The sequence below is a fragment of the Trachemys scripta genome, chromosome 1 (assembly GCF_013100865.1).
Source record: "Trachemys scripta elegans isolate TJP31775 chromosome 1, CAS_Tse_1.0, whole genome shotgun sequence".
NCBI classification, from domain to species: domain Eukaryota; kingdom Metazoa; phylum Chordata; order Testudines; family Emydidae; genus Trachemys; species Trachemys scripta.
This window is the reverse complement of record NC_048298.1, coordinates 171,358,052-171,372,205: the sequence shown is the minus strand read 5'-3', so window position 1 is coordinate 171,372,205 and position 14,154 is coordinate 171,358,052. Positions and strand designations below refer to the sequence as shown.

At 40.1% G+C, this 14,154-nt stretch overlaps 1 protein-coding gene across 4 annotated transcripts in view; it reads right to left on the bottom strand.

Moving 5' to 3' along the window:
* Positions 1-4,407: 4,407 nt before the first annotated feature.
* ROBO1 (roundabout guidance receptor 1) overlaps positions 4,408-14,154 on the bottom strand; it is a 1,057,321-nt gene continuing 1,047,574 nt past the window's right edge. For all 4 annotated transcript variants that reach the window (XM_034792356.1, XM_034792366.1, XM_034792373.1 and 1 more), the window contains 3 exons: positions 10,010-10,318; positions 6,612-6,805; positions 4,408-5,457 (listed from right to left, as the gene is read on the bottom strand). In XM_034792356.1, coding sequence (XP_034648247.1) covers positions 5,443-5,457; positions 6,612-6,805; positions 10,010-10,318 — 518 coding nt within the window. In that variant the 3' untranslated portion in view covers positions 4,408-5,442. The remainder of the gene's footprint in view (positions 5,458-6,611; positions 6,806-10,009; positions 10,319-14,154) is intronic.

Genomic DNA, 14,154 nt, shown 5'->3' with positions numbered 1-14,154 from the left:
TATGGGTGCTCCACTGTAGGTGACTCCCAAACAGCATCCCCACTGGACAGGCGGGGTTTTGGGATCAGGTCAGTTACAGATGACAGTAATGTGGAGCCAAAGATTGCATCGGAGCAGAGTCCCCAGTGACTACATAATGTTCTGCGAAAGTGCAGACTGATGCCCATGTCGCCACTCTACAGATCTCTGAGAGAGGGACATTCTTGAAAAAGGTGACAGATAAGGAGATCGGGAAGTGTGTTCGAACGGTATCTGGAGGGGTCCTAGTGTGAACTTGGTAACATTGTCTGATGCAATTTGAGACCCACTTGGAGAGTCTTTGGGATGATATTGCTCAGCCCTTGGCTCTTTCCACTATGGAGAGGAAAAGTCTAAGGGACTTCGTGAAATCCTTCATGCTGTCCAGGTAGAAGACTGGGGCTCTCCTTACATCTAGAGTGTGTAATATAACTTTCTTTTTGTGTCACTGAGGCTTGAGGTAGAAGGTTGGAAAATGAATCAATTGGTTCATGGGAAAAGGGGAGGTTACCTTAGGAATGAATTTAGGATATGGCCTGAGCATAACCTTGTCCCGCCTCCTGTCCAGCCTCTTCCCTGAGGCCCCGCCCCTACTCACTCCATTCCCCCTCCCTCTGTTGCTCGCTCTCCCCTTCCCTCACTCACTGGCTCATTTTCACTGGGAAAGGACACAAGGATACATCGCCACTTCCAGGGAACCGCATGGAGCTGGGTAGGGAGCCTGCCAGCCCTGTGCCAACTGGACTTTTAATGGTCCGGTCAGCAGTACTGACCAGAGCCGCCAGGGTCCCTTTTCAACCTGTTCTTGTGGAAAACCGGACACCTGGTAACCTTAGTCTGCATACATACTCAGACAAATCAAACACCTCTGTGCAGATATGCATTAGAATTTGTAGGCAACAAACAAAACTTTTGTACCTGTAAACCACTGGCATAAACAATAGCAAGATGTTTTTTTCCTGCTACTAGAATCTTTTTTAAATTGTTCAGAATAGGAAGTTTAATATACTCAACTCAGTGGTTTTATTTTTCTTAGGTGATTATAAAGCTGACGATATGCAACTCTCTTGGCAGCCCGAGGTGATGGTGATGCTTCTCCAACCTTCCCTAAGCCATATCCTATCTGCTATTCTCTGTTGCCCTCCATGTATTACACTCATTATTTCAGTTCTCCCAAAATAATTCATGAGTTCACAACTGAGAATTCAATGCTGACATTGACTACACTAATATAACTGCACTGGTTTATTAGCACAGTGACCCTGGACTCAGATTTGAGTAGTTCACTACACCAGAAAATAAACTTTTTACTTTTAAGTTAAGAATAGTCTTGAATTCTGAAATCTTGGCATTCTGCTTGCTATGTAAAATCTCAATCCCCTTTTACTTTATTCATAGCAACTTATGGCATTGTATTTGGTGGTAGAAAATTGTGATGACAGCACTTCATGTAAAATATCGTCCTGTGCTTAATTTAAACAAATAAATAAGAAATTCATGCACTACTATTTTGACAGTAAAGTTTCAATTAACTAGTTAGCTATTTTATCACTTAAATTGTGGTTGATGGAAAATAAATGAGTCAAGGTTCTAAACAGTGCGAATATATTTACATTTGATAAAGAAATGCATAATTTTAGATTTCATTAACAGTCTAAAATCACTTGGTACAATTAACTCAGGAGTGGAATAAAACCTTTTTCAAATACATGTAAGGGATTCTCTCTAAGAACCATGTTTATGTGCTATTGCTTTAGTACACCCTCCCTTATTTTTCTAATAGTTTAATATATTCAGAAATGGGCAGTCATGGAAAAATGAATAGAAATCTGAGGCTAAACATAGTAGCAATGCACCTTTTAAAATTCTTCTGATAGCATCAGCGTTTTAGACAATTTTTCATATCATATTCATGTCTCCATTGGAATATTATTTTTATCTGATAATTTGACGTTTTATCCTCATTACAGAATTTCATAGAAAACACCTTAGGGTTAGTCAAACTTCTATATATAAGGCATTCACTCTAAATACTATCATTAAGGATTTTTTTCTGACATTTATGCACTATTTCTTCTTATTGGGAATTAATTTGAAACACAAGGAAATATTTCAAAACCTTTGAAGAGTGTTTTTTTCCCTGCTATGCTGACTTCCCAGCCAATGAACAATTGTTAATTTATGTTAGCAATGCAAGGGTGACCTTGTTTGAGTACATATGAATTCTGAAAGATGAGATCAATTATCTTTCAACATGGATCAACAGCAGTAACCATTTTTGAAACTCAGATTGCAATATACATCTCTTCACTTCACTGTTTTGTGCATTTTAATGTTACTGAAGCCCATAATGGTATTGGAAAAGCAGTGCAAACAGAAGAAATCTTTGCATTTACATTGTTTTTGCCTTTAAACTAATCAAAAAATCTTACCATACCATTATATTGCTTCTAGATGTGACCATATAAAACAACAAATGACATTTTTTATGGACAATGGCTAAACTAGGTTAGCTATTGCTAACCAAAATAATTAAATGGGTGAAGTTTTCCTACCTCACTTACACATTTGGGGCCAGAACTTCAGCTGGTGGTTGACTTCAAGCTAGGAGGATCATGATGGTGTTGAATATGATTCTTTATTCCACTTGGATAAATTTTCGGGCAGGAGGGATTTTAAGAGACAGGGAGATACCATACAAGACTATGGATACGGTGGAGAATTGGCATACCTTTAATTAGTTACAGGTTTTTTTGGTTTTGATTTTTCATATTTTTAAATTGAGGTAGAGGAGGCAGGGTGAGGAATGGCAAGAATGGGGTAATCAGAGTAAAGGAGCAGAAAAAGGGAAAACAAGGAAAAAGGATGGTCACAGCTCAATTACTGTCCAACTATGATCCACAGACAGGATTTTGGAGACATCACAATAGCACAGGGATGACTCAGGTATGTCTACATTTGAGCTGGGATTCAGCTGTAATTCCCTGTGCTAGCGCTGCTCAAGCCAGCATGCTAACAATGGTAGTGTGGCCGGGGTAGCAGAAGGAGCAGCTAAGGCTAGCTGCCTGAGTACATACCCGTCTGGACCCCTGGCTATGCACTTGGGCAGCTAGCTTGAGCCACTGCCTGTGCTATCCTGGATACTATTTTTAGTGCACTAATTTAAGCAGAGCTAGTGCATGTATGTCTACACGAGTTGGAAACCACACCTCCCAGCTCAAATGTAGATGTACCCTCAGAGTGAAGGGGGCAGCAGTATGCACTCAGACACCCCTATACTATGTGCAGTCCCTAACAAATGAATGAATTCTTGCAAACAAATTCCTTGGCAAGGCTGGGAAGTAGATTAGCAAAGAAATTCCCTAGCATTGAATTTGGAGTCTCTTACACCCATTTTCTCCCCCAACAAATGTGTCACCTCTCTGGTCTACAGTGTTATATGTGCATGGGTTAGGGACTGGACTTCTGTCTTCAGTTCATTTTGGAAGTTAGCATGCTTTCAGAGATGTGATGGTTTACTCCATTAGAGCTGCTAAAATATTCACGAAGCACCCAGTATTTCTGTCTTTATGATTATCAGAAGTTATTATGCAAAAGTCTAAGGGCCTGATCCTGTTGCTTCAGTGGAATAATCAAGTATATTGATATAAATCATATCATAATCAGACTCTAAAAATGAGTTTTGAGTAAAACAAGAAACCTTACAAGATAAGATGCTGTATTTGAGAACATTTTTAATAAATAATGTGACAAAAATTACTTTTCTGATTATTGGATCCTCAGTATGCAAAATTATGGCTAAAATATGAGGTTTCTTACATGAGCATAATGAAAACATTAATCACATGGATTGTTCCCTTAGTACTGCACATCCTTTCTATGTAACCATTTTTTAAAAAATTAGCTAAATGAAAAATTTCAGTCCTCAGTAAACACCAAAACACTCTTTTTTTCTTTTTTTTTTTCCCATTGGGGCTAGTCCTGATAGCTGTCCATAAACAAACACACAATTTTCCATTAGCACCAATGACAAAGAAATCATATAATTACAGAAAAGATAATAAAATCTACAGAGAAAGGACATCATTTGGCAAAATTCAACACAACTAATGCCTCTATTTCAGCTTTTATGAAAAATCCAATGTTGAGATAGGCCACAGTAAACTTGAGAATGTTCCACAAGTCCAGGAAAAGTGAGAAGTGTTCTGTTTATGGCCCACATGTAGGTATGTTACTTTACCATCTGTCATCATTCAAATATTCCAAATACAAACATAAAGCATTAACAAAAAGATGAAAAGTCCCAAACAAATGCTTTTTAACATTTTTCAATAAGACAAAAAAGGTTAATAGTTACAATGGTTTACAAATAAAGTTTAGTGATTGTGCTTTTAAAACCAAAAAAAAAAAAAAAAAAAAAAGCAGTGCATTACAAAACAAAACAAACCCCAAGATCAAACAAAACGTCTTTAAGTGGCACTTCTTTAAGGTGAATTGATACTACAAGTAGAGGTCTGAGATTTGGGCCAGTCACAATAATGATGTCCTTATCCAATTATTATTAAAAATGTCCATTATTTTCCTTGCTTATTTTTATGTATCATTTAAGTTGAAAATTAGAACAAGTTTCTAATAGACTTATTCATGCCATGAGTAGACCACCAGAGATCCTACTGGCTTGGCTCCTGCCTATCCCAAAGGACATTTTCAATAAGAATGTACTTGAATGATGAAAATGGGGAAGACAAATTAAAGTACCACAGGGGCTTTAAAATGAGTATATATTTACAATATGAGCCACCTCACCCGAAATTGCTTCTAGTTGCATTTTAAGAAGTAATTCTTTTGCTGCTGCAAAGGGTAATTGAGAAACTGGCAGGAAATAAAAGGAACAGTCCATTTTGAAAATGCAAGTTCCCCTTTGCACTAACTGCAGGCTATAGTAAAGCCACTACATTAGAAGAACCCTTTGCATAAATTTCACTTTATGCAATTTAGTATTTTTAATCAATGCTATATTACATGGAAGATTATCAACTGACTCGGTGCTGTATCAATTGGCTTGGTGCCGCCTGCAAGGTGAAAACTAGGAATCCCAGGTTTTGGCACCCTCTTCTGTCCAAATCCTGAAGTGCTAGCTGGCATCCACACCAGGAAGAGCAGGTTACCTGCCTTCTGGGCGGAAAGAAGGTGATACACTTAGCGTTATGCAATAGTCAGGGGCTGTTCATAATGAAAAGGGGTTAAAAAGAAATAGTAAAATAAAGACTAGTGTTCTGATGGCATGAATAAAAATGAAAGTTTGTACACTCTGATTGCACTGAACATTATTTCTGGCGTCAAACATCATCAGACTCGAGGCATCTTAAGTGATATTTTTCTGATTAGATTTCAAAGCCTGTTACAGTACATCTCTCATCCTCTTCAGCTTTCGGTTTCCTGTAAGAAATCAAAATAATTGGCTCGGAGTTAGCTTGCTTTTATTGTTTAAAGTATTTTCATTCTAGCCTTAGAGATTTTTACTCACAAATAACATATAATCATGCTATTGTGCATGAATTTTAAGACAAAGGCTGAATTTGGTTGACACTAGAGGACGACAACAAAATATCTTTAATTATCTATTTAGTCTAATCTAGCACAACAGACTCTAAGATATGTCATGAGAGGGTAGAGTTAAGGTTGTTTTGGGTGCCCTAACTCTGTATTTCTATATCTGAACATGTTTGTATTATTTTAAATTTAACCTTTATTTTGAATTTCCTGTGCTTATAATGCTTGGTTTTGTGAATAATCACAACATCCTTATATGTATTCTCAACCATATCTCTAATTTCATATAGCTTTTGTCTGGGAATAACAACAATGTATAGAGAAGAGCAACAAAAATGATTAAAGGTATGGAACAGCTTCCAAATGAAGATAGATTAAAAAGACTGGGACTATTCAGCTTTGAAAAGAGACAACAAAGGGGGAGCATGATAAATCATGAATGGTGTGACGAAACTAAGTGCTATTTACCCCTTCACATAACATAAGAACCAGGGGTCATCCAATAAAATGAATAGGCAGCACATTTAAAACAACAAAAAGAAGTACTTCTTCACACAACACACAGCCAGTCTGTGGAACTCATTGCCAAGGGATGTTGTGAAGGCTATAACTATAAATGTGTTTAAAAAAAGAATTAGATAAGTTCATGGAGGATAGGTCCATCAATGGCTATTAGTCAAGCTAGTCAGGGAGGCAAACCCATGATCCGGGTGTCCCTGAGTCTCTTACTGCCAGATGCTGCGACTTGACAAGACGGGATGGATCAATTGATGATTGTCCTGTTCTGTTCATTCCCTCTGAAGCATCTGGCATTGGCAGAAGACAGGATACTGGGCTAGATGGACCATTGGTCTGACCAATATGGCCATTCTTATGTGCTTATGTTTAATGAACAATTAAAATAACTAAAATAATTTTCCTAGGTTAAATATTTCTACTTTTGAAATGTGCTTTCCCCTTGCTATCTATCTAGGTCCTCAAATCATTTGCCAGTGACAAGGGTCTATCCTATGCATTGCTATTAGTGCCATTGCAGTTACCTCTAATTCTTCTTCTTCTCCTTGTTCATATGCTCCCAGTATTTGCATTTCTGAAGCATTTCTTCGGCCTATATTAGTTTGATCTGCCCTTTGTCTACCTCCTGATCCTCTTGATGACATAGAGCTGGAGGAACTGGGATCTCTTGGATTATTTGATGTTGGAAACGTAGGCCTACAATATGGTAAGATGTCCTCTGTGTAATGAAATATATACATTGTTATATGCATTTATATGCTTTGATATAATGTGCATCTGCAAAGTCTGCATACATACTTGATGTGTGCAATTTTCAAATGACCACCCAGAGATTTAGAGTGATGGCTGATAGCAGTATGAACTGCTTCATAATTGTTTCCATAACAGAGTAAAAAATGTTATTGAAGAAAGGTAATAGTGAGGTTAGAAATATGGAAATGAAGAGAAAGAAGCAACTGAAAGAGTGATCCATGATTCATGTCCACTTATGACACGAAACTTATGACATTAAACTTATGATCCCTGCTCTATACTTCAGCAGAAAATGGAGAAATAAAGAAAACCTTTGCAGTATATTTGTCAGGTATGACCTTGGAGGTGGAGAGGACAATTCATCCTTGAGTTGTGGGTGCTCAGCACCTCTGAAAATCAGGCCTAGCATATCTCAAGCTGAACATTCAAAAATGTAGGCACTCAAATTTAGTGGAAACTTTTGTAAATCTGGGCCTATGTCACTTGGCCAGGATCTTACAAATAGTAGCAGACTCAGTAATGCACTTCAGGTCTCCTGTCTCCTTATCCACTAGACCATTGTTTCCCAAACTGTGTGTTCTGTCCCACCAGTGGATTGCGGAAAGGCGCTAGAGGAGTCACCATGCCCAGGGTCAGATTAACCCATCATTGGGCCCTGGCCTAGGCAAACATACACTTCTCCTGGCCTGATGAGGATGGGAGGCTACAAGAGTTGGACAGCGGGACTGCCTTGCACTCACCCTGCAGGACTGGGCCTAGCTCCCAGCTCTGGGCATTGTAACCGGGTGTACAGGGTTTCACCACAAGCCTTTGACCCCAGGCACTAGGTCACAACGCCTGGAGCAGGGAGTTGATCCCAGCCCCATGGGACAGGAGCCTCTGCTATTGGGTGATTGTGGGGCAGACTGTTTCTCCAACCTCTCCTGTTCACACAGTGTGTCCTCCCTTCCCCTCTGCTGGGGTGGAGGGTACATTTGTGTAATGGTGGCTTGCAAGAAAAGAAAAATGCAGAGAGTGGGTTGCCTTAGTAAAAACTTTGGGAACCAGTGCAGTAGGCTTACACTACAGTCAACAGGATGTGCAGTTGCTAAGCACCTCTGAAAATCAGGTCCTTTGGGTTGGTTTCAAGTTGGGCACAGAAAAACAGACACACCCAAAATCAGCTGACGCTTTGGAAAACTTTGGCCTTAAAATTCCTTATCCCTCATTTCTGGTTTTGCTTTGAGATATATGGATGAAAGCAGTATACCAGAGCTAAGTATTTTTATTAAGTAAATAATAATTAGAATCAGTAATAGATACTGCAAACTTGAATGCTTCCATTCCTTTTATTGTCAGTAAATTTCATTTTGTTACCCGGTCCCATGTAGGCTGCCTCATGATTTTAGAGCTCAAGTGCATATCTATAAATCAACACACAGACATCTGCCCTAACGTTTTTAACTGTTTCTGAAGGTGAGATGCCCCTTAAATATTAACATTGTTTCTAATTTTACTGTCATCAGCAAATTTTGCCACCTGCTCTAAGCTATTAATACATAAATTGAAAAGCAACGGCCCCAGAACCAGCCCCTGAAGTAACCCTCTAATGGCTTCTCTTTATTGTGACCCACTGCCATTTACAGTGACCTCTTGCTTATGTGCCCATTTAACCAATTTACTGTCCAATTTCTATTCCCCTGTTTTGTAGCCAGGCTAGCTAGTCTAAGAAAGAATCAAGCATTTGCTTGATACTTTGCCCAAAGCTTTACTGGGGGCAAGACAGATACTGTCATATGAACTCCCTTTATCGATAGCCTTACTGACCTCCATAAAATAAGAGATTAGGTTGGTCTAGCATGATCCATTTTTTGTAACATCATTATGGTTACTATTTGTAACCTGTGCATCTCTAATCCATTCTATTGGTCTAATCTTCATTATAGTGTTCTACTTTTTAAAGGGGACTGAAGCAAGACTAAGTGGTCTTTGAAATCTGGATTGCACCTTTTTCCTCTATAAATGTGAGGTAAAAATGAGTCAACTTTCGATTCACCAGTACTATTGCTAAATATCTGGGTTACCTGAGCCTCACTTAACTCCCTTAATAACCTGGGGCAGAAGCAGGAGGAGATCATACAAGTGACAAATGTCCATAAGGCACTCCAAAAATGTCTCTCCAGGTGTGGTTGCAATATGTAAGGTATGCATTACCTAGTGAAAGGCATGTATTATTTTCACAAGATTGAGTTCACAATATTGCCTACTTGATGCACAGCAATGCAATCTGTTTTCATTTTGTAATGCAGTATAATTTAAGGCCTTTCATTTTCAGTTTTATTTATTTTTATCAAAAGTTTCCCAAGTTTTACAAAAGTCATTATTTGGGGGGAGAGAGAGGGGAAAGGTTGGGTTTTTTGGGGGAGGTATGTGTGTTTTGTTTTGTTTTTGCTTTACTGACTTTTTCATGTACATTTTGGAAGCACCTGGTTCCCCACTCCAGACGGAGAGATGGTGGCCCAGTAACCAGGGCCTTCCACCCTCCAACATTAACCCCAGTAATCACCAAGAAAAGTGAAGGGTTTTTTGCATCTATATTCAGCCACCATACTTACTAAATTCCTTGTGTATGCACGTGTAGCTTCTTGTGTCTCCAATGCACATCCTCACCAGGAGCACTTGTACTGATCGTACTGTCAGTGTGGGGCATTCTAGGACGGCTCCTGATAGCCAGTAACAGTCAACATAAGCAACAGAATGTCTACACTGATACTGCATAAACCTAATTATGTCAGCCATGACTCTATGCCAGGCAGGGAAGTGGTATTACAACATTGGCAAAGGGAGGCATTTATGTCAGCAGGAGCCACATTTAAATGAAGACACTTCCACAGATAGTTAGATGCAAGGCAAGTTACGTCAACCTAACCCCGTAGCGTAGCATGGGTGCTAGAACAATTTGTATAGTGGGGATGTTGAAAGCCATTAAACCAAACTGTAAACCCTGTATATGATGGAAACCACTTCAAGTCAGGGGGTGTGGGAGCACCCCCAGTTCCAGCACCTATATAGTGTAGACCAGGCCTAACTTCTCAAGCCTGCTGTGAATTTGATTGGGAGATCTGTGGACCAGATCCTCCTGCTTAGCTACGGTATATATTTAATTAAACTCAATGCATGCCAAAATCACCTTGGAGAAGATGAGTTTTTGCTGGTGTGCCTTCTCGCTTTGGTGCTTTGTTTCCTCGCAGTTTCCCATCATTTTGCTGTTCCTGCAATTCTCTGCGCTCTCCCGAATTTGTCCGCACATCAGAATGCTGTCTGCCATCTGCCCCTTCCCTCCCTTTGTAGCTTGCTCCTTTTCTTTCCGTGGACCTGTCTGTTCTCGGTTCTATAGAGGCGAGTTTTGGCAACATGACAGGCCGCACCTCCAGCTGTGACTTGGACTGGGCGGTAGGAGATTTAATAGCAGGAGGTGGCACTGGAGGGGGTGGCAGGTCTACAAAGTAAAAAAAATAAAATAAATGACATCAGGCATTAACAAAATTAAGGAATAATATTTTACTTCCACTGTGGTAACTCACTATATTTTTATGTCAATTTCCTCTCAAAAGAAAATCATTAACTTAGAATTAAGGCTACTCAAGTGTACAGCCAACCTAAGCATTAAACCATCAAGAGTTAGCCTTTCCCCCTCCAATCACAAGATGAACTTAGAAATCATTATTTAAAAAAACAACACATTTATTATGTTAAAATTTTGCCTTCTGCTTTTTGAGTCTGTAGGAGGAAGCGGCCACCCTGTGATAATTTCCAGTTCTAAATTCAACACTAAATGTAGCAAAAATGCAGGCTTCCCAACTGGCTGCTCAGAGAGGGGCTTCACCTATTCTTTCCTGCCCCTGGGGTGAGAGAGCTCATTCTCATTCCTCTCCTTTGGCTTCTTTATCACTGTCCGCTGTGCCCCCATTTCTCTTCATCCTCGTAGTCCCTGAACTCGTCAGCCTCCCTCTTGGACACCATACTTCTCTCCTTCTCAGTTTTCAGTGCAGCCCCATATCCCTGTCTTCCCTTCAGTCTTCTCCAACTCCCCCTCTGCATCCTCCTGCTCCACAATCCTCAGCATCACTCTGAGTCCGCCTTGCTCCCACATCTCCATACAGCTCCCCCTTCCAGTTTCCTTCCGCCTATCTCCACATCTCCTTCTAAGTTCTACCCCTTCTCAGTCTCTCTTCTGCTTCTTATCTTCTCCTGTCTCCTCACACTTTTCTATAAGGCTCCCTAACCATAGAACTGCAGCCATTTTTCTTGATGGTAGCTTGGCTTCAATCCCATGGAAAACAATGAGTGCTGGTGGCCACTTTTAGTAGGGGCTTGTCTACACAAACAATTAGTTCGTGGCATGCTGGGGTGTGAGTCTACTTTGCAATAGCTTGTCATGGAGTAACAATTCACATAGACCCTGCTGATGTGCATCAACAGTTTGTTAATGAACTTTAATTGAGTCCTCTTTGAAATGAGACCAATCAAAGCGCATTAATAAGTTGTTAATACACATCAGCAGGGTCCATGTGAACAGTTACTATACAGCAAGATAATTCACACTCCAGCGTGCTGCAAACGAAATGTTTGTGTAGAAAAGTGCCAGGGGCAGCCTCGCTTTCACATGTAGACACTGTTAACATAGTTGCCAATTTGCCTTATTTCAGCCCTATTAAAAGTAATGGGTGGCCATTTTGAATAAGGGAAAATCTGCAAAATGGAAGGCAGCAATAGAGAGCATGTGAAAGTTGAAAAAAAATCAGACTATTGTGAGCAAAGCAAAATAGTAAATAAAGGCAACACTCACACATCAGAGTCCCCATCTCCAACATTAACCCTGCTATCATTGTGATACCCTATCCTACCAACACATTGAAATCCTCATTCACAAACTCACTTTCAGATTAACAATACTATTGCTCTCATATATATTTCATGCATAGCAAAGTATTACAATCACTGCTCTTGACTGTATGCTAGTATAAAATAATACTTACATTCCAAGGGGCTGAACTACATTTTCTGTGGAAACAATAACTGTGAATGTGATGTAATAGCAGACATCTCTCAGAAAAAGAGACTAAATTTGCTAAATTATTGACTTCTAAAAGAGACCTTATAGCTTCTGAGGGAGTTCCATGTTGAATTATTGTAATGAATATTGGTAATGTCATTAGATTTATGAAAACGACACAGGCCAAAATGTTCAGTAGTTGCTATTTAATAATCGAGTCCGAAGTCCATGCACACCACGTCCCCCTAAACATTCCGAGCTTCCACAAATCCTACTGATTTTAGTGGGAGCTAGAAGTGCTTGCCACCTCTGAAAATCAGTCCACTTTTATTTTGGTTCCCAATCGTGGGTTTAGGAGCCTGATTGTCATCACCCAATTTTTAAAAGTTTGGATATGCTCCTTGTCATGGCCAGCTCCAGGCACCAGCTGAGCAAGCTCGTGCTTGGGGCAGCAGATTCTACAGGGCGGTATTCCGCCCAATCCTAGGTCGGCATGGCTGCCTTTTTTTTTTTTTCCCTCCGCCAATCTGGCCGCCCTATAGGGGGCGATGGCGTGGAGGAGGGGAGCGCCCTGCTGGAAGCGGGCTGCGCGCTCTGTCTGCCCCAGCCGGTGCCAGGTCTGTAGCAAGCCCGGCAGGGCAGCCCGTGTCCTTCCCTCCCCGCCGACCGGAGCGGCACAGAGCCCTCCTGGCAGGCGGCGCAACTGTCGGGGCCGCGTAGCGATCACCCCGCTGAAGCCCTGGCCACACCCCTTCTCTCTTTCTCCCCCCGCTCCCTCCCCCTCCCCCTGCTAGCCGGAGCACATCTGCAGCGCAGGGAGTCCCCCTGCACCCTGGCTTTTTTTTTTTTCCTGCTTTGCCACTCCGGCTGCACCGCAGGTTTTTTGTTTTTGTTTTTTGCTTGGGGTGGCAAAAAAGCCAGAGCCGGCCCTGCTCCTTGTGGATATTTATCTTCCTTGTTGAGGTCCATCCAAGAGAAGAGCAGGCTTTTGCTATAGTTGTTCAGGACCTGAAATGTACTCAGTTCTTCAGGAGCGATACGGCTATTATAAGAGAAATATTGCTGATGGCTACACCCAAAGAGTAATCGATAAGTACTAATCGTTCTGTTATTTTTCAGAATTATAGGATGGCTCACCCAATATCTAGTAAAGGAAATATATTCAGTCCCAGGCTTTGTGGGCACGCCATATGTAACCTTTTGCAACCTCCTTATGTTGAAATGTTCCCAATTAATATCAATATAAATATAAGGGTGCAAACAAACCAACTTAGTTTTTAGGTTCAAGACTCTAGGTCGGTTACAGAAAATTTATTTAGTAGAGGACTGATAGATGATACTTTGAATGACACAATTAAACTTTATTCAAAAGAAAAATGATTAGTTTAGCAAATAGGCATACAATTATCTCTTACACTACAATTATACTTACACTCAAAGATGAAATAGTGTATTAAAGGATGATCAGTCCACGAACAATAGAATGAAGTACAGCCTTATAATCGTGGAACCTAACCATACCCTTCTGATGTTAATTAGAACTCTTCTGCAATTTACCAAGGCTACTCCTTTTCTAATCTATTATAATACTAATTAACATTAAACTGCACCTTACCATAATTATATTTCCACCCCTTCCTTATTCGTTCTTTACATTATATTTTATTTAAATAAACATCTGCACTAATGTCCTTCCCAGACTATCAATATAGATAGTATTTTAATCAAACATTCACAATCTTCAAAAACACTCATTAAAAATCTTGCTCAAACCAGTTATAATCAAAATATAACAGCATCATAACCTTGGGTCATGTCTTCATTAACTTTAATTTTCCCACTTTACTGACTCCAACTTATCTCAGACTTTCTTATATTAGCAACTTCAATTTTCCATACTCCTGGACAATTAGGCTAACTTAGGCCCCAAACCTAATTTCTACTTATTTCTTAACCTAAACCATCCAACAGGCTACACACAGCCTATATACAATTAATTCATACAAGGAAAATGATGCTAACCTGAAAGACATGGGTATGTAAAACAGGTTTTGCATTAAAAATGGCTTTCTGTACTATTTGAGTAGGTTGCATTATAGAACCATAGGGTTAGAAGGCACCACAATGGTCATCTAGTCTAACCCCATGCCAAGATGCAGGGTTTGTTGTTTCTAAACCATCCACGACAGGTGGATGTCCAACCTCCTTTTGAAAACCTCCTGTGAAGGAGATTCCATGAGTGCCCTAGGCAGTCTGTTCCATTGTCCTACTGTTCTTAT